The 20,356-nt window shown below is 52.1% G+C and overlaps 1 protein-coding gene across 2 annotated transcripts; it reads left to right on the forward strand.

The window, feature by feature from the left end:
• The first annotated feature begins 3,463 nt into the window (after positions 1 to 3,463).
• TMEM8B (transmembrane protein 8B) lies at positions 3,464 to 18,112 on the forward strand. Of its 2 annotated transcripts, XM_089498851.1 has the most exons (13): positions 3,464 to 3,624; positions 4,821 to 5,010; positions 10,847 to 11,054; positions 11,314 to 11,447; positions 12,020 to 12,300; positions 12,561 to 12,916; positions 13,284 to 13,383; positions 13,537 to 13,660; positions 13,821 to 13,963; positions 14,238 to 14,416; positions 14,557 to 14,703; positions 15,052 to 15,168; positions 15,395 to 18,112. In XM_089498851.1, exons 1-13 carry the CDS (start codon positions 3,495 to 3,497, stop codon positions 15,740 to 15,742), a joined length of 2,457 nt encoding a protein of 818 aa, XP_089354977.1. In that variant the 5' UTR covers positions 3,464 to 3,494; the 3' UTR covers positions 15,743 to 18,112. The 2 variants fall into 2 exon arrangements, 1 of the variants encoding a protein (XP_089354977.1); XR_016278005.1 differs by lacking the exon at positions 15,395 to 18,112 and having other exon boundaries at positions 14,557 to 14,925; positions 15,052 to 15,135.
• The last annotated feature ends 2,244 nt before the right edge of the window (positions 18,113 to 20,356 follow it).

Raw genomic sequence — 20,356 nt, forward strand, 5'->3', positions numbered from 1 at the left:
CCATCCATGATGAAGCCAAGCCCTATCCCTCCAGTCCCTCTGCCTTGGTCCAGGCCTCGGAGGCAGAGAGGAACTGCTGGACCTCTGACCCTTTCCCTCCACCCCTCCCTTCTTCTCCTTCTGTGTCATGTCTTTTTAGATTGGAAGCCCCAGGGCAGGGAACCCTCTAACTAAAAAGATGGCATCTACAGCGCTGTGTAAATTTACAGCGCTTCATAAATCAAGGTTAATAATAATAATAATAATAATAATAATAATAATAATAATAATAATTGTAGCTACTCCAGTGCCATTCTATGGTCAGTGTCTGTTGGACATTGACCACAGAGTTGCACTGGAGGACCTAGAGATTCCTAGAGAGGACACTCTACTAGGCCTTTGTAGCTACTCCAGTGCCATTCTATGGTCAGTGTCTGTTGGACATTGACCACAGAGTTGCACTGGAGGACCTAGAGATTCCTAGAGAGCTGTCCTCTCAGGTAAAAACAGTGCTTTTGTTATTTGCGGTTTTTCCATATTCACGGGGGTCTTCTTCCCCTAACCCTAATGAAAGTGGAGGGACAACTGCATAGTGTCTAGATCAAGGGAGGTAATAGGGCCACTCTGTTCTGCTCTGGTCAGGCCCCACCTGGAATAATATTGTGTCCAGTTCTGGGCAAAACAATTCAAAAAGGATGTGGAAAATAATAATAAATAAAACTTTAATGTATATCCCGCTTTTTGTTTCCACAATCAAAGCGGTGTACAACCTTTAAAAAAAATACAATATATATAATTCCTCCCCCCTTAAAAAAGGATTAAACAATTCCATCCATTAAAATTACAGACGATAAAATCTAAAAACAATACAACAATAATAAAATAATGGTGGGCAGAGTCTTTGCTTATATATGTCTGTCGGGGGGGATCTCTACGTGGCCGGGGTCTATTCCAGGAAGGCCTGCCGGAAGACATCCGTCTTGACAGCTTTCTTAAAGCTATCTATGTTGGCAATTTGATAGATCTCATCCAGAAGGCTATTCCATAAAGTGGGAGCGATCGCGGGAAAAGTCCTCTGGGAGGTTGCCGTCAATCTGGTCTTTGTGGACTGCAACAAATTCCTCCCGGAGCATCTGAGGGTGTGGGGCGGATTGTATGGAAGGAGGCGATCCCTTCAGTAGGTTGGGCCCAAGCCATGGAGGGCTTTAAAGGTCATGACCAACACCTTGTACTTTGCCCAGAAACGAATAGGCAGCCAATGGAGTGATTTCAATATAGTGTAATAGGATCACTCCTAGTTGTTCCTGTAATCAATCTGGCTGCCATATTCTGCACCAGTTGAAGTTTCCAGACTAGGCACAAGGGTAGCCCCATGTAGAGCGCATAGCAAAAACCAAGTCTTGAGGTTACCAGCGCATGTGCTACAGTTTCGAGGTCACCTGGCTCCAAGAAAGGGCGCAGCTGGAGCATCAGCCAGAGCTGATAACAGGCGCTCTTGACCATTGCAATCACCTGATTTCTCATCTGAAGCAACAAGTCAAGAAGCACCCCCAGACTGTGAACACAGTCCTTTGAGGGGAGTGGGAGCCCCTCTAGGACTGGAGGTTGCGGCCCAGTACCTGGTTTGGGGGCCCCTACCAGAAGCACCTCCATTTTATTTGGATTCATCCTGAGTTTGTTTTCCCTCATCCAGCCCATTACTGCCTGAAGACACTGGTTAAGGGGAGAAATGCCATCGGTTGTTGTTGCTGATGACCGAGACATGGAGAAGTATATTTGGGTGTCATCAGCATATTGATAAGACCCCGCTCCATGTCTATGGATGATTTCTCCCAGCGGCTTCATATAGATGTTCAATAACATCGGGGACAGGATGGCGCCCTGAGGGACGCTGCAATTAAGCCCTGTTTTTGAAGAGGGACTGTCCCCGAGCCTCACCCTCCGGAGTCTGCCTGAGAGGAAGGAGCGGAACCACTGCAAAGCAGTGCCTCCAATTCCTAGCTCTCTCAGGCGCTCCAAGAGGATGACATGATCTATCATATCGAATGCTACTGAGAGGTCTAATAGCATCAACAGGGTCACGCTTCCTCTGTCGATGCTTAGATGAAGGTCATCAGTTAAGGCGATAAGTCTCCACCCCAAATCCTGTCCTGAAACCAGTTTGAAATGGAGCTAGAAAATCGGCTTCATCCAAGACCGACAGCCATGTGTCCAAGAGGGCGACTAAAATGGTGAAGGGTCTGGAAACCTTGAAGCCCTATGAGGCGAGACATAGGGAACTGCTGGAGATGTTTAGTCTGGAGAAAGAAGATTAAGGGGATATGATGATAGTCCTGTTTAAATATTTGAAGCGATGCCATATTGAGGAGGGAGCAAGCTTGTTTTCTGCTGCTCCAGAGAACATCACTCGGAACAATGGTTGCAAGCTCCAGGAAAAGAGATTCCAGCTGAACATTAGGAGGAGCTTCCTGAGAGAAAGGGCTGTTTGACAATGGAAGACACTCTTCTGGAGAATTCGGTGGGGTCTCCTTCCTTGGAGGCTGTCTGTAAGCAAAGGCCGGGTGTCCATCTGTCAAAATGGGGATGGAGGCCTTGATGTAGAGCTCCTGCATGGCAGAAGAAGAAGGGGGTTGGACTGGATCAGGGTCCTTCTTGGGGTCCCTTCCACCTCTATGATTCTACGATTCTAAAATGTCCATTTAAGATGTGATAAAATAAGGATATGGCTGTAAAGGGTGAGGAACGCCAGGTGTTAGTAATGTGTATAAGACTCTGAAACCCAGAGCAGCTGTGAGTCGAGGAGAGTGGGCTTGAGAGAGGAATCTGTGGGTTCGTTTGGAATGTAAACATATCAGACAAGTGTATGTTGGCAGAGGTCAGAGCTTTCATTGTATGTATGGTACATATGGCAACCATAAGATAAAAGCCTCCAAGGACCCCCTTCTGCCATGCAGGAATACATACGATCCTATGTACGGAAGAGTCTGCCAAGGGTCATCTTCTGCCATGCAGGAAGATCCAACCCAAGCATCCATGGCAGATGGAGACACAAAGCCTGGGCCAGGGTCTCCTGCTGGAGAGACGCTTGACCATTGGTGCCCAGAGGCCCCTTCCATCCATTCTTGGGGTCCCCCAGCCGTTGTGGGGCTTGGCCCCTGGGTGCCTGGAGGGGGTGGTCGTCCTTGGTAGGGCCCCTGCCCTCGGGACCCTCGGCCAGACCCCCTCTGGCCCTTGGCTCCGCTCTGTCCACTGCCGGACCCCTCCTCCTGCCCTGCAGGAACTCCTGGCATCGCAGAGGGCCGTCTTCTGCCATGCCTTCTTAGGGGGCTGAGAGTCCGGAGGACCCCCTCCCCTCCTGGTGGGAGGGGCTAGCGCTGAGTGGCACCCAGGGCAGCCAATGGCGGCGGAGGGGGGTCTGGGGGCGGGCGGACCCAGCAGTGACGTCAGGGCCCCTCCTCCCTCCCTCCCTCCCTCCGGAGCTGGGCCGGGGTCCGGGGCCTCCGGGGGTCGCCAGGATGGGGCTCCGGGCGCTGCCGCCGCCGCCTCTGCTGTTGCTGCTGCTGCTGCTGCCGCTGGGGGTCCCAGGCGGGGCCTGGGTCGGCCTCTTCTTCTTCTTCGGGGGCAGCCCCTCCATCGCAGCCGCCGGTGAGTCCATGGCAGGAATGAGGAGGGGCTCCCTCCCGGGGGCCCTGGCAGCCGGGTCTCCTCCCTCCTTTCGCGGAGGGACTCGGAATCGGGCCGCCACTCCGGAGCTGTCCGCCTGGAAGGTGCTGAAGGAGAGCGCGGCCAGAAGCGGCCCAGGGGCCTCTCGCCTCCCTCCCTCCCTTCCTCCCTCCCTTCCCTTCTTTTCCCTCCGTCCATCCCTTCCTTCATTCTTTTTCCTCCCTCCCTCTCTCCCTCTCCCCTTCCATCTTTCCATCTTTCCTTCCTTCTTCCCTTCCATCCATCCATCCATCCTTCCTTCCTTCCTGCCTGCCTTCCTTCCTTCTTTCCATCCTCCCTCCCTCCCTTCCATCTATCCTTCCTTCCCTCCTGGAGAGTTCCTGCATGGCAGAAGGGGGGTTTGGGCTGGGTGGCCCTTTTGGGGGGGTTCCTATTCTAGGGGTCTCTGATTCTATTCTCTGTATATATCTATGTGCTTGTATGTTCCCCCCAGGAAGGAAGCCTTTGTCAGGAGAAGAGAGGGATCAGCCCCTTCCTTCCCAAGCCCTTGCCTGCCCCCCTCCGCATCCCCTTGAGTGGGTCTTACCCAGGGAGAAGCCCCCCACCCTCCCCAGACCCCCAGCCCAGACCCTTCTCCCTAAAGAAGCCCCTCCCCTCCCTCCCAGGGACCCCTCCCATCTGGGCCTGATGGTGGCAGATGGCAGGAGACCCCCCTCCAGCCCCCCCCCCCGAGTGGCCATCTGGCGCCGCCTTCAGCTCCAGCGCAGTCTCCCTCCCTCCCTCTCTCTCTCTTGGCTTCGCTGCTGCCAGCCCCAGGGTCTCTGGGCGGGGGCTGGGAGTCTTAAGCAAAGGCTGGATGGCCATCTGTCAAAAAAAAGGGGGGCTTTGATGGAGAGTTCCTGCATGGCAGAAGAGGACTGGACAGGACCAGGAATCCCAACTCTAGGATTCCATGAAACTGGGAGGGGGGTCCAAAAGGAGCACTGAGGAGGAGAGGGCAGAAACCATCCAGTCCAACCTTCTTCTGCCAGGCAGGAATACATAGGATCCTAGAGTTGGAAGAGACCCCAAGAAGGGCCACCCAGTCCAGCCCCATTCTGCCATGCAGGAACTCTCAGCCAGCGCATCCCCATTGATAGATATTTCTCTCTCTCTCTCTCTCTCTCTCTCTTTGCCAGAGGGTCTCTTTGTGACAGACTACTTCACCCGGACCCCCAGAAAGCTGAGCCCCTTCCGTTCCTTCACCAGCAGTGAGCTCTTCCACTTCCGGATCCCGGAGGACACCGTGGTGGCCGTCTGGAACCTCATCACCTTCAAGGAACAAGGGGGCACCTTTGGAGACCGCTGCCCTGACCGAAGCATCACCGTGTGAGTCGACATGGGGGGGCATAGGACTATAGAGTGGGAAGAGACCCCCAAGAAGGGCCCTGATCCAGTCCAACCCCCTTCTTCTGCCATGCAGGAACTCTCCGTCAAAGCATCCCCATTGCCAGATGGCCATCCAGCAGCTGCTTAAAGACAGCCTCCAAAGAAGGAGCTCAGAAGGTCCCCCAAGCTGTTGGGGGGTGTTGGACTACCATCTCCTGAGCAATTGAAGGAGATGATTCATCCATTATGCGTCATAACATTACCGTGCTTCATGCGCAGTGACATCACCAAGGCCTATCTATCCCATGGGTCTGTCTTCAGTAGACCACAAGTCAAACATGAGTCAACAGTGCGATGTGGCAGCTAACAAGGCCAATGCGATTTTAGGCTGCATCAATAGAAGTATAGTGTCTAGATCAAGAGAAGTAATGGTCCCACTCTATTCTGCTCTGGTCAGGCCCCACCTGGAATAATATTGTGTCCAGTTCTGGGCACCACAGTTTAAAAAGAACAATGAGAAACTGGAGCCATGTTTCCAAAGGAGGGCAACTAAAATGGTGAAAGGTCTGGAAAACATGAAGCCCTATGAGGAACGACTGAGGGAACTGCTGGGCATGTTTAGCCTGGAGAAAAGAAGATTAAGAGATGATATGATAATAGCCCTGTTTAAGCATTTGAAGGGGTTTCATATTGAAGAGGGAGCAAGCTTGTTTTCTGCTGCTCCGGAGACTAATATATGGAGATGGGGAGAGCTTTTTTCCTGCTTCTCCAGAGAATAGGAACCAATGGAGCAATGGATGCAAATGCCAGTGAGAAATGTTCCACCTCAACATTAGGAGGAACGTCTTCATAGTTAGGGCTGTTCGACAGTGGAATATATTCCCTCCTTCCTTGGAGTCTTTGAACAGGGTCTGGATGGACATCTGTCCAAATGGGGCTGCTTTGATGGAGAGTTCCTGCATGGCAGGAATGGGGTTGGACTGGATCAGGGACCTTTTTTGGGGTCTCTCCCAACTCTATGGGCCTGTGACCTTTGCAATGGGGCAAAGGGCCAGGGAGGCAGACTCAGTGGGGCTAAACCAGCCCCTTGGTTTTCTAAGGAGCTGGCAGTAATGAAACCAATGAGACGGAGACCAGAGCGACAGCGGCAGAAAACAGGCTAAAACCTACATAAAGGCATGTTTATGGCGGAGATCTAAAGGTAGCGGAAAAAAGGCCTTTTTGGCCAAAACGACTGCAGCTGCAGAGAGCCATTCAGCTGATCTGTTTCCATCGGTCAGGGATCCCTTACGATCCGGTCCTGAAACTCACTATGCCCACCTGTTTTAGTATGTACTGTTTTTAAGCACTTTTACCTTTTTGAATCACAGAACCACAGGGTTGGAAGGGACCACAAGAAGGGCCTTGATCCAGTCCGACTCCCTTCTTCTTCTGCCATGCAGGAACTCTCCATCAGAGCAGCCCATTTGGACAGATGGCCTTCCAGCCTTTGCTTAAAGACAGCCTCCAAGGAAGGAGACTCCACCAAAATCCAAGGCAGCATGTTCCACTTTTACCATTAGGAAGCTCCTCCTAATGTTGGGCTGGAATCTCTTTTCCTGGAGCTTGCAGCCATGGCTCCATTGTCTCCTTGTCTCTGCAGCAGCAGAAAACAAGCTTCCTCTCTCCTCAGTGTCTGAGATCTCTTCAAATACTTAAACAGGATTATTATCATATCACCTTTTAACCGTCTCTGCTTTGATTGCATTTTATCCTTGTAAGAAATGATGTTTAACATTGTCCTCATTCAATTCTATTTTTAATGTTCACTTTTGTACACTTTTAACCATACCGTTGTTCTTGTTAATTTGTAAGTGGCTCGTATCCAAGTTGTTTTGGGGGAAAGCAGGCTTTATTAATATTCCCTGAAGATGCCAAAGGCACAGATGCTGCTGGCGAAACGTCAGGAATAAACTCTTCTAGGACATGGCCCCACGGAGGCTGAAAGACCCACAGAAAACGATGTTAATATTAGTGGCAGGAATAATAATAATAATAATAATAATAATAATAATAATAATAATAATAATATCACTGAGTGTAAAGGAATCAGAGGAAGACAGCGGCCATCTGGTATGGACAATTGAACTGATACCCGGTCAACTCAATTGACACTCAGGCCAATCCGACAGACCCTTGCGACCAACTAGCCCTGTACTTTCATAGGCAGAAACCAACCTTTAGGGGAAATACTGAGCGGTTGGTTAATCCTATCATGGCTGGTGAACCCTCTCTGCCTCCTGGGCCTTTGGGTTTAGCCAACTTGGCAATGGTTCGCTTGGTAATGTCCGAGAGGAAGAGCCGGATTAACCGTATCTCCAACCGGCCGGAAATTCCCCCGTTTCCGAGTGACCTTTTTCACGTCCGAATGCATTTGGAGATGCAGACAAAATCAAAAGTGTACATGGGAAAAATAAGAAGTATATGAACTTCCAAAGAGCATAAAAAGTATAAAAGCGTCCAAACGCCTTTCAACAAAAGTCTTCTTCAGTGGAAAACAAAGCTAAAAAAAATATGAAAGCGTATAGTATACTTAGTGTATTGTTCACATATATACATCGTTTTATAAAATAATAATAACAATAACAATAATGATAATGATAATCTGACAAATATACCTGTAATAACAGCAAAATAATTATCCTATTTCCAGGGGGTCGTCCAGTGTAAATAAGTGGAATAAATCAGGCTTATAATACCTGTAGTATATGTGTGTGTGTGTATAATAATAATCAGTATTAATGGCCAAGTACTGAAAAACATGTCCTGAGAGTCAGAGCAAGGGAGGAAGGTTGCAAGAGGGTTTGGGCTCAGCCAGGCTGGGAAGACCCCCATTTTTTACCCTCAAAATGGTCGGAGGATGAAGACCCCCTTCCTTCCCAGTCCCACAAAGCCTGGTGCTCCTCTGCAAAGGGCTCCATCTTGCAAACCCAGACCCCAAAGCCCCTGCCCCCCATTCTCCCTCTGGAGAGGTCAGTGCAGAGGGGTCCAAAAGCACAAAGCAAGGCCAGAGGACGGTCAGGGGCAGCCATGCAGGGCTTCAGACTCACACAAAGGAGGGGAGGTGGTTGTGTTTTCTTTCCTTTAGGAGGGAGAGGCCCATGCAGGAACTCACAATCAAAGCATCCCTGAGGGAGATACTGAAGGCACAATTTCAAACCTTTCCAGTGAGAAAGAAAAACAGGAGATGTCTCAAGAAACCAGGATGGATGACTAAGGAACTTTCAACGGAGCTAAGTTTGAAACGGAAGATGTATAAGAAATGGAAAAAGGGGGAAATCACGAAAAAGGAATTCAAAGAAATAGCAGGCATTTGTAGGGTGAAGTCAGAAAAGCTAAAGCGCAGAATGAACTCAGGCTTGCTAGAGAGGTTAAGAACAATAAAAAGGGCTTTTTTGGATATGTCCGCAGCAAGAGGAAGAAGAAGGAAACGGTAGGGTCACTGCGTGGAGAAGATGGCAAAATGCTAACAGGAGATAGAGAAAAGGCTGAATTACTCAACACCTTCTTTGCCTCAGTCTTCTCAGAAAAGGCAAAGGGGCTCAACCTGAGGATAATGGAGCAGAGGACAGAATAGGGGAATTTCAGCACAGAATAAGTAAAGAGATAGTAGAGGAACACCTTGTTAATCTGAACGAATATACGTCTCCAGGACCAGATGAACTCCATCCAAGGGTATTAAAAGAACTGGCAAAAGTAATATCGGAGCCATTGGCAATAATAGTCTTTGAGGACTCCTGGAGAACAGGAGAAATCCCAGCCGACTGGAGGAGGGCAAACGTTGTCCCCATCTTCAAAAAGGGGAAAAAAGAGGATCCCAACAATTATCCTCCAGTTAGTCTGACATCAGTTCTAGGAAAGATTCTGGAGCAGATCATTAAACAGAGAGTCTGTGAACATCTAGAAGGCAATGCCATAATCACAAAAAGTCAACATGGGTTTCAGAGAAACAAGTCATGCCAGACAAACCTTATCTCTTCCTTTGATAAAATGAAGGGAATGCTGTGGATATAGTATATCTTGATTTCAGTAAGGCCTTTGACAAGGTTTCCCATGACATTCTTGCAAACAAGCTTGTAAAATGTGGGATAGACAAAGCAACTGTTACATGGATTTGTAATTGGTTGACCAGCCGAACCCAAAGGATGGTCAGTCATGGCTCCTTTTTACCCTGGAGGGAAGTGACCAGAGGGGTGTCCAGTGGGGCTCTGTCCTGGGCCCAGGGCTATTCAACATCTTTATCAATGACCTGGATGACAGAATTGGGAGCATACTTATCAAATTTGCAGATGACCCCAAATTAGGAGGAATAGCTAATACCCCAGAGGACAGGATCAAGATTCAAAATGACCTGAATAGACTAGAAAGCTGGGCCAAAGCTAACAAAATGAAATTCAACTGGGAGAAATGGAAGGTACTGCACTTAGGGCAGAAAAATAAAATGCACAGATACAGGATTATGGGGGACACCTGGCTGAACAAGATTTATATGTGTGAAAGGGATCTGGGAGTCCAAGTAGACCACAAGTTGAACATGAGTCAACAGTGTGATGCGGCAGCTAAAAAGGCCAATGCGATTCTAGGCTGCATCAATAAAAGTATAGTGTCTAGATCAAGAGAAGTAATAGTGCCATTGTATTCTGCTCTGGTCAGGCCCCACCTGGAATACTGTGTTCAGTTCTGGGTGCCACAATTCAAAAAGGACATTGAGAAACTGGAGCCATGTGTCCAAAGGAGGGAGACCAAAATGGTGAAAGATCTGGAAACCATGAAGCCCTATGAGGAAGGACTCAGGGAACTGGGGATGTTTATCCTCGAGAAGAGAAGGTTAAGAGGTGATATGAAAGCCCTGTTTAAATATTTGAAGGGATGCCACATGGAGGAGGGAGCAAGCTTTTTTTCTGCTGCTCCAGAGAATGGGAGACAATGGAGCAATGGATGCAAGCTGCAGGAAAAGAGATTCCACCTCGACATCAGGAGGAATCTCTTGAGAGCAAGGGCTGTTCGACAGTGGAAGACACTCCCTTGGAAAGTGATGGAGTCTCCTTCCTTGGAGGTCTTTAAGCAGAGGCTGGATGGCCATCTGTCAATGGGGATGCTTTGGTGGAGTGTTCCTGCATGGCAGAATAATAATAATATAATAATAATAAAACTTTATTTATGTATATACCGCTTTTCCGGTGATCAAAGTGGTTTACATCAAAGCACATTTACATTCAATTTACAGAATATAAAATCTTCATATATCAATAACACATTAAAATACAACCTTAAAATCTATCAGTCCGTATGGTAAACTTCTATCAGCAATGATACCTACAAGGAATCAGATGGGTATCCTAGCCTAAATAGATATGTCTTCAAAGCCTTCTTAAAGGCATCCAAAGTAGGGCAGACCGGATTTCATCAGGGAGATTGTTCCAGAGAGTCGGTGCTGTTGTCGCAAATGATCTTTTGTGAGTTGTTGTCAGTCTCACTCTCGGGACGCTAACAAATGTTTCCCTGTTGTTCTGAGAGTGTGGGGCGGATTGTGTGGGAGGAGGCACTCCTTCAAGTAGCTCGGACCCAAGTCATATAGGGCTTTATAGGTAATAACCAACACTTTGTATTGAGCCCGGAAGCTACTGGGCAGCCAGTGAAGAGATTTTAATAGCAGTGTTATGTGGTCTGCCCTGGATGTTCCAGCGACCAACCTGGCTGCAACATGAGGCTGGACTGGGTGGCCCTTGGGTTCTCTTCCAACTCTATGGTTCTATCATTGTATGATTCTATGACCTGTTCCCTTTTTCCTTGGCAGGTACTTCCGTCCAGGGGCCCCACCGGTCATCAACCCCCTCCGTGCCCACTTCCCCCGGGAGACGGCCGTGCCCGGCTCCTTCGCCCTGACCCTCACCTGGACGCTGCCCAACCGGACCACCGGGGTCTTCAACATCACCAGCCCGCTGCCGGGCGACTGGTTCCTGGCCGCCCACCTTCCCAAGGAGCAGGGCAAGATCTCTGTCAAGGTGGGACTCTGAGGGAAAGCACTCCCCGACAGGAGCCTCTTCCCAGTTGCAATCTCTTGACCAGTCCAATGGGCAGTGGGAGGGCGTTGGGGGGGAACAGTGGGTCCAGAGGCTGGATGACCATCTCTCAAAATGGGGATACTTTGATTGAGAGTTCCTTCAAGGAACAATGGCGTTGGACTGGATGGCCCTTGGGGTCTCTTCCAACTCTATGGTTCTGTGATTCTATGACTCTATGGTTCTATCCCTTCCTGGCCAGGGCCTTGCAGAGGATTGCCAATATCTCTTCCAGCCCCAGCTCATTGTCCAACGCCTCCTGGGCATCCGCGTCCTCTACCCGGGTTACGTGACAGAGCACCTGCTCACCCCCCACAGCCGATCCCTCCTCTACAAGTGAGTTGACCCACAGGCGACCGCTGACCTTCCCCCAGGAATGGGTTAGGGTTAGGGTCAAGGTCAGGGACAAACAGGGGAATGAAAGAGAGAGATTGGGCACCTAAGGGCCAGAAGGAAATCAGGAGAGAGCAGGAGATCGAGGAAAACTAGGCTTTGGGCGCAGAGTTGCGCTGGAGGAGCTACAAATGCCTAGTGGAGTGGTCGCTCTAGGAATCTCTAGGGCAACTCTGTGGTCAACGTCCGACAGACACTGACCTTAGAACTGCACTGGAGGAGCTACAAAGGCCTAGTAGAGTGTCCTCTCTAGGAATCTCTAGGTCCTCCAGGGCAACTCTGTGGCCAACGCCCGACAGACACTGACCATAGAACTGTGCTGGAGGAGCTACAAAGGCCTAGTAGAGTGTCCTCTCTAGGAATCTCTAGGTCCTCCAGGGCAACTCTGTGGTCAACGGCTGACAGACACTGACCATAGAACTGCGCCGGAGGAGGTGGGATGGGATTTGATCGGAAGATTTTTCTGGTGCATAACCCTCTCTTTCTCTCTCTCTCTCTATGGTCATTGCCATCAGGTTCTTTGTCCCCAGCTACACTTCCCGGGTGCTTGTCCAGTTGAGGGGCTGCCAGGGGTCCGGTCAAGGCTGGGAGGGCTGTCCACTGTGGCTCAAGCTCCGTGGCAAGGCCCCTCCACTGCACAACTCCACCGCCATGGACTGCCGCCATGAGCGGTCGCCCTGCCGCCTGCACCTGGAGCTGCCCTTCTGGCAGAACTGGTACTACCTTCTGGTGGAGAGGGCCCCTGGGACCCCCGCCACGGGGAACCTCAGCTTCCAGATTGGGGTACAATTGAAAGGTGAGTAGGGTCTGCAGTAGAAGTTCCTCCCAGTCTTTCAGTGGAATATCATTTCCTGCATTTTGCATCCATTGCTACATCGTTTGGTGTCCTGTTCTCTGGAGCAGCAGAAATCAAGCTTGCTCCCTCCTCAATATGACATCCCCTCAATATCATATCACCTCTTGACCATCTCTATGTGTGGGGTGACTGCCGGCATAAGGTGAGAGTCTGCCCATGCCCATGCGGTGTCCACTCTCTTCCCTCTGTCTCTTCCACAGACTGTTCCCAGGTGGGTCTGAGCCGCCCGCAATTTCAGCTGACTGGCTCCAACCTGAACATGCCCCACTCCTTTGGCTCTGTTGGGGGTCTGGCCTCTGCAGATACCTTGCCTCCCTCCCCTCTGAATGGCACCCAGCACCCATTGCCGCCCTCCTCGCCCCCGGCGTCCAGCGAGCGCTGCTGGCCAATCCGACCCACGCTCCGGAACGAGCTGGACACCTTCTCTGTCCACTTCTACATCTTCTTCGGCCCCAATGTCTCTGTGCCCCCCAACCGACCGGCCATCTTTGCCATCCACCTCTTGCCAGTGCTGGACAGCGGGGGCATCCTAAACCTGGAGCTGCGGCTGAACACGGTGCGTCTGCTGACCAGCTCAACAGGAGTAGGAGGGGGACCTGTGGGGTTGGATTGGTCAGGTGTGGTCAGGTCCGGTCAGGTCTGGTCGAGTCAGGCCTGGTCTGGTCTTGTCTGGTCAGGTGAGGTGAGGTGAGGTGTGGTCTGGTCTGGTCTGGGGGGGGAAGACGGGTGGGCTGGGAACGCAGGTGACCCCAAGGGAAGAGGGCATCAGCAGTATGATTCCCCATTTATTCCAGAGACCACCTAACCCTCCTTTCTGTCCCAAGTGAGCTCCCTACTCCTCCCCCTGGACCTCCAACTGACCCCTGGGCAAAACCAGAATGTAATGTGTGTGTGTGGGGGGGGGGGCTCCTTCCTTCCTACAGTCGTCTCTGAGGGGGGAAAACGCCACTGTTTTTGCCTGCTTGAACCATGAGGTCCCTCTGGCCTCTGAAGAGAATGCCTCTTCCATCACCTGCCAGACAGGTAAGGCCTGGGACACTCCCCACTCACCTGTAGAGCAGCCATGGCTGCCATGGGCCCTGGCAAGGGGGCTTTATCTTTTCTGTGGCCGCTGAAGCGGGAGGGTGGGCATGGGGACCCCTGTGTCTCTCACCCGCTTTCGCTATTCCTTGGCAGAGCTTGTGGCCGGGTTCCTGCTGTCCATCAATGCCACGGCCCCCCTGGCCCGCCTGAGGATCCCCTACCCACAGACGGGCAGCTGGTACCTGAGCCTGCGCTCGTTCTGTACTACGGATCGGGGGTAAGAGCGCTGGAAAGGGCACCAATGGCAGGTCTGTGTGTGGGGAGACCCCTACCCCATCATGGCTGACATCTCTGGGAGGGAGTGGGCCATAGATGAGATTCCCCTCTGGACCCGGTGGGGTGACCACCACCCGCTTTTCACTCCCAACGGTTCACAGGTTGGAGTCATGTGGGAACATGACGGCCGAGGTGTACCTGCGGACATACCTCTCCCCATGCATCAATGACTGCGGTCCCTATGGTCAGTGCAAGCTCATGCGCACCAACAACTACCTCTATGCGGCCTGTGAGTGTAAAGCTGGTGAGTTGGTCAAGCAGGCCGGCTGGAGAAGGCCACTGGGTCGGCCAAAGGGCCACTGCGCCCTTGGACCCCGTCGGAAGAGAGGCACCTGGCCCTGAGCTTGGAGGTGAATCATAGGGAATCATTGGGGAATAATGGCCTATAGGGAATCATTGAGGAATACTTGCTTATAGGGATACCCCGGGTGAGAGGGGCTGATGGCTGCTCCAGAGGGGCTCCCATGCTCTGGGTCCCCTTCCTGACCCCTGATGATCCCTTGACCTTTGCCCCCCAGGCTGGAGCGGATGGGGTTGTACAGACAACGCGGATGCTTTCTCCTACGGCTTCCAGCTCTTGTCCACCCTCCTACTCTGCCTCAGCAACCTCATGTTTGTGCCGCCCGTGGTCATCGCCGTCCGGAGCAGCTACCTCCTGGAGGCAGCCGTATATATTTTCACCATGTTCTTCTCCACGGTGCGTTGGGGGGGTGGCATGTGTCCACCCCGATCCACCCCACTGGGTCTGGGGTCACTGCCAACAAAGGTCACCTGGTGAGGGGTGGTCAAGAGGGGAGCGAAGACCCTTCCCCGGCTGACCCCCTTCCTTCCCCTCAGTTCTACCACGCCTGTGACCAACCGGGCATCGTGGTCTTTTGCATCATGGACTACGACGTCCTGCAGTTCTGCGACTTCTTGGGGTCCCTCATGTCTGTCTGGGTGACCGTCATCGCCATGGCCCGGCTCCAGCCGGTGGTCAAGCAGGTAAAAGTCAAGGGGCAACACAGGTGGGTACACACGTTGCCATGGCACACGTCGGGCTGAAGAAAAGTTTCTGCTGGATGGCCTTCTGTCGGGGATGCTTTGATTGAGAGTTGCTGCATGGCAGAATGGGGTTGAACTGGATGGCCTTTGCAGTCTCTTCCAACTCTTTGATTCTATGATTCTATTAAATCGGAGCTGCCTGGACTGCCTGCCTACCTTCAGGTGTGTCGTCTTGCTGGTAGAGATCCTCTCCTGGGCCCGTAACCCGTTTTTAAAAAGCAAACGAAGATACTGGATCTGTGCAGGTGATGACTCTCTGTCTTGTTCTTTTTTCTCACCTGGGGGCAGGTGTTGTACCTGTTGGGCGCCATGCTGCTCTCCATGGCTCTGCAGCTGGACCGCCATGGACTCTGGAACCTTCTGGGACCCAGCCTTTTTGCGCTAGGGATCATGGCCATCGCCTGGGTAAGGGTACAAAGGTCCCTGCTCCCTCTCCTCCTAAAAAAGGGGTCCTTATTCTCCATCCCTCTGCACCCCCAGGGACACTGGAACTGGACGTACTCCCCATAAGGCTGCAGGTGGGTTGGAGGGAGGGGGAAATGAGCTCCACATTCACACCCCCATCCCAAAAAGGACCCTTGCCTCTATGGATTTTAACAACTCACCGGGCATCCCGTTTGCTTCCCCTCAGACGGCGCGCAGCATCCGCCGGCGCCACTGCTACCCGCCGACCTGGCAGCGCTGGCTTTTCTACCTGCTCCCCGGCGCCCTGATTGCTGCCTCCGCCATCCTGCTCTATGCCTTTGTTGAGACAGAGGAGAACTACTTCTACATTCACAGCATCTGGCACATGCTGATCGCTAGCAGCGTGGGCTTCTTGCTGCCCCCTCAGGCCAAGTCCAACGCTGTGGCCGGACTGACCGGCTCCTTGCCACGCCGCAAGGGCTGCGGCTACCAGCTCTGCGTCAATGAGCAAGAGGAGCTGGGACTGGTGGACCCCAGCGCTGGCATCTCTGTCGCCAGTGTCTGTGCCAGCTGATTGGGGTGGAGGCAAGAGACTACCAGGAGGCTCCAGACAGATTCGGGGCCAGGACTGCGAAGCCCCACCGCCACAGACGCACTAGCCATGGGGCTCTGTGCCAGATCCCACATGGCCTTCCCAGCATCCTCAGTTGCCAATCATCTGGGAGGCTTTGAGTTGCGTGCAATGGAAGAGGGGGACCCCACCCCACTCAGACTTTCAAATGACCACGATCCAGGAGGAGGCACCTTCGGCAGAGGAGGACCCTTGCTTTGCACTCTGGGCACCTTCCTCTTCCTCCTCTTCCCTCTTCCTGCGTCCCATCCCTCAGATACGCAGATATTGAACTGGTCCTGCGCACAGCTGGAGCGACACCTGAAAAAAGGGGTCAGGGTCGGGGAGACCCCGTCTGTGCATGACCGGGGGTCAGTGGTGGAAGCACTTCCAAACTGTGAATGGGATCAGGTGCACTGATCAGTGGGTCCCAGTGGGGTGGGAATGCGCTTGCTTTAACACTGGGGGGTAATGACCCCATTGGCGAAGCCTCTGGACTCTGGCCTTGCTCACAGCGCTGCATGTGGGGCCCTTTTCCTGGAAGAAAAGGGATCCCCCCACCCCATTTACACGGCCCCTCAGTGCTCACTCCTTGACTTTTAGCCTATCTCCTGTTGTGGGGCAGGGGACCAGCACGCCAGACCCACAGCCTTCCCAGCTATAGAAGGCCTCTTGGTGGGGCTACTGGGAGGAAACCAAGCGGCTCTGGGGGTCAAAGGTGGGGTACCATTTTGTCCAGCCCCCTCTCTCTCGGCCCTCTTTCTCTCAAAGGGGGCTCCAAAGGCCAACCTACCCTCCCTTGCCCCACTCATTGGGCTTCATGGCCTGCATCCCCTTTTTTTTGGGGGGGGGGGGCTTACAGGAAGAGCCAAGTGCTGCTCCATGGAGGGAGTCCTGCCAGAGCTTGACTCCCAGTGCCAATGTTTCGAAGGACGCATCCTCCTCCAATGTCTGAATGTGTGAAGGGGTTTGGAAGCTGTTGGGGGGGGGGGAAGCAAGGGGCCCCACTGCAGTTTCTAGAGGTCTAGCCCAGGACCCTTTAGGAGAGCCTTCAGGAAGGGCAGCCACCCCCACCCCAGAAAAAAGAGGGCTGGTCCCTCCCTAGGAAAGGGCCAGAGGGGGCAAATGGTGATGGTGGTGAGTGGTCACCTGTTGACGCAATGGTCAGCCAAGGGTCTGGGCTTTGGCTCCTGCACTCAGGACCGCTTCACCCAGGGACTCCTGCTGGACGTTCACCAACCACAGGGGCAGTCTTCACCCAGGTGGTCACTTGCAGGAGCAAAGGGGTGGTGTGGAGCAGGATGGTCAAGCCCTGTGTGGCTGGACAGGGCTCCTGAGGTGCCAGGTTGACAGAGTCAATGTCCAGCTGAGGAGATCAGTGTGGGGCTGACGGATCCAGTTACTGTCCCCCCCCCCGGTTCAAGGGAGATGTGGTCTTGGTTGTCCATTCACCACCAAGGTCACCCCCTGGCTGCCCCCCCAGACCTTTTTCTGTGTCAATTGTTGCTCTACATCCCGTTTCCAAACCACTGCTGAAATACACTGATTCCAGCAATGTCCACACTATGGAGTTATAGCACTTTGACCCCGCTTTAATGGCCGCAGGGAATCCTGGGATCTATAGGGTCAGAGGACAAATAATTATGGGGAAGGGGGTGTCCCAGGGCTTTAGTGCCTCCCCAGTCTCCAAATCCCAGGTGGCTAAAGTGGTATTGAAGTGGTATAACTGTGTGTGTGTAAGTGAGCGAAAGAGTCCGTCTTCCTCTGACCCCTTCCCAGGAGTTTGGCCCTGGGGTCAAAGGGGCCAGAGTGCTGCCCCCAGGCTGAGGGGCTTCTGGAGGGGGGCATGGGAAGCCTGAGAGGTCAAGCGGTCCTTGGTCCAAGGGAAGGATTGGGGAGGACCCCTCCAAGGATCTGGCGCAAAGCAAGGCCCCAACCCACATTTTGGGGCAGACCCTGTCCCCCCCCCCCCCCCCAGTTTCTGAATGCAGAAAGAAAGTGGTTTATTTTTTATTTAAATTTAGATTTGTATCCTGTCCATTCCTCAAATAAAAACAGGTGGAACCAAACCATTGGATTGAAGATGAAATGCAACTCTGACCAGAGGCCTCCAAAGGGTCCACTGAAAGCCCAGAAGGTCAGGCCCAGGACACAAGGGTCAGAGGCTGTGTGTCCCTCCCAGGGAGAAGTGACCAGGCACCCCCTCGGTCAACCAAGGTCCACTTTCCGTGTCCACGGTTGGGAGTGGGTCACAGGGGAGCACAGCGTCCTTCTGCGCTTCCACTTATTATTTATTTATTTATTTGTATCCCGCTCTTTTCCCAGGACTGGGACTCAGAGCGGCTTCAGAGTATTTAAAATAACAATAACAATAATAATAATAATAATAATACAATAAAATAAAAAGTACATTGAAAAGAATTGTTAAACTGGTCCAACATCAAACATCCCAGCCTGTCCTTATAGGAATTCCCTAAAAGCCTGTGTGAACAGGTCAGTCTTCACCTGCTGGCGGAAGGCCATCAAGGAGGGAGCCGTTCTGATCCATTCCCTGGGAGATCAGGGAGTCCCAGAGTCTAGGAAGGGCAGCCACCGAGAAGGCCCTCTCTCGTGTTTGTGATGATGTTGGGACAGAGAGAAGGGCTTCTCCAGAGGATATTAGAGTCTGGGCCGGTTCATAACAGGAGGAACGGTCTGCCAAATAGGGTGGACCTGAGCCATGTAGGGCTTTGTAGGATATAACCAGTACCTTGAATTGTGCCCAGAAACAAACTGGCAGCCAATGAAGCTGTTTCAACAGGGGAGTTGTATGGGCTCTGTAATCGGCGCCTGTTAACAGCCTGGCAGCAGCTCTTTGAACCAGCTGAATTTTCCAAACACTTTTCAAAGGCAGCCCCATGTAGAGCCTATTACAGTAGTCCAAACGGGATGCAACCAAGGCATGTACCACTGAGGCCAGATCTGGCTTCTCAAGGAACGGGCGCAGTTGGCGCACAAGTTTTAAATGTGAGAAAGCACTCCTGACACAGCAGAGACCTGGGCCTCCAGGTTCAAAGCTGAGTCCAAGAGTATCCCCAAACTGCGAACCTGTGTCTTCAGGGGGAGTGTGATCCCATCTAACACAGGCTGGATCCCAATTCCCTGATCTGCCTTCCAACTGATCAGGAGCATCTCTGTCTTGTATGGATTAAGTTTCAACTTGTTAGCTCTCATCCAGTCCATTACTGAAGACAGGCACTGGGTTAGGACCAGGACAGCCTCCTTGGATTGAGGTGGGAAGGAGGAGGAGAGTTGAGTGTCATCTGCACATTGATGACATCGCACCCCAAAACTCTGGACAACTCTCCCAGAGGTTTCATGTATATGTTAAACAGCATAGGGGACAACACAGAACCTTGAGGGACCCCACAGGTCAATGGCCAGGGGGTCGAACAGGAGCCCCCCAGTACCACCTTCTGAGTTCGCCCCTCCAGGAAGGAACGGAGCCACTGTAGAACAGTACCTCCAAGCCCCATCCCAGAGAGGCGGTCTAGAAGGATGCCATGATCGATGGTATCAAAAGCCGCTGAGAGGTCCAGGAGAGTCAACAGGTCACACTCCTTCTGTCCAGTTCCCTGCGTAGGTCATCCACCAAGGCGATCACTTGAGGGTCCTGGGCTTCTCTCATGTTTGTAGAAGGGATGCCAGGCCCCAGTCTCACCCAGGGCTTCTCCAGGACACACTACAGGGCTGTACTGGGGACTAAAGACTGGCTGCAGGTGGACACTGGGAGGCATCTTCCAGAAGGCAAAGCCTTGGCACTGCAGAGGGCTGTCAGGAAGTTCCTCCTAATGTTAAGGTCGGATCTCTTTTTCTGGTGCTTCATTCCATTGCTCTGTGTGCAGTTCTCTGGAGGAGCAGAAAACAAGCTCCATCCTTAATATGACATCCCTTCAAATATTTAAACAGGGCTATCATCATAGAATCATAGAGTTGGAAGAAACCACAAGGGTCCTGATCCACTCCAACCCCCTTCTGCCATGTAGGTAATCTCAATCAAAGCATCCCCATTGACAGATGTCCATCCAGCCTCTGTTTAAAGACTTCTAAGGAAGGAGACTCCATTACAATCTCCATTGAGGAAGGCGTGTGTTCCTCTGTCAAACAGCCCTTACTCTCAGGAGGTTCTTCCTAATGTTGAGCTGGAATCTCTTTTCCTTGAGCTTGCATCCATTGCTCCATTGGGTGCCAGTCTCTGGAGCAGCAGAAAACCTCTTAACCTTCTTTTCTCCAGGCTAAACATTCCCAGCTCCTTAAGGCGTTCCTCATAAGGCTTCATGGTTTCCAGACCTTCCGCCATTTTGGTGGCCCTCCTTTGGACATGGCTCCAGCTTCTCAACATCCTTTCTGGACTGGAGTGACCAGAACTGGACACAGGATTATTCCAGGTGAGGCCTGACCAAAGCAGAACAGAAGGACACTAATACTTCCCTTGATCCAGAGACTAACTTCTATTGATGTAGCCTAAAATCGCATTGGCCTTTGTAGCTGCCGCATCGCACTGTTGACTCATGGTTTCACCCCATTAACCAGGTCATC

The sequence above is a fragment of the Sceloporus occidentalis genome, unplaced genomic scaffold (assembly GCF_023333645.1).
Source record: "Sceloporus occidentalis isolate IW3139 unplaced genomic scaffold, rSceOcc1.0.p SCAF_1, whole genome shotgun sequence".
NCBI lineage: Eukaryota > Metazoa > Chordata > Lepidosauria > Squamata > Phrynosomatidae > Sceloporus > Sceloporus occidentalis.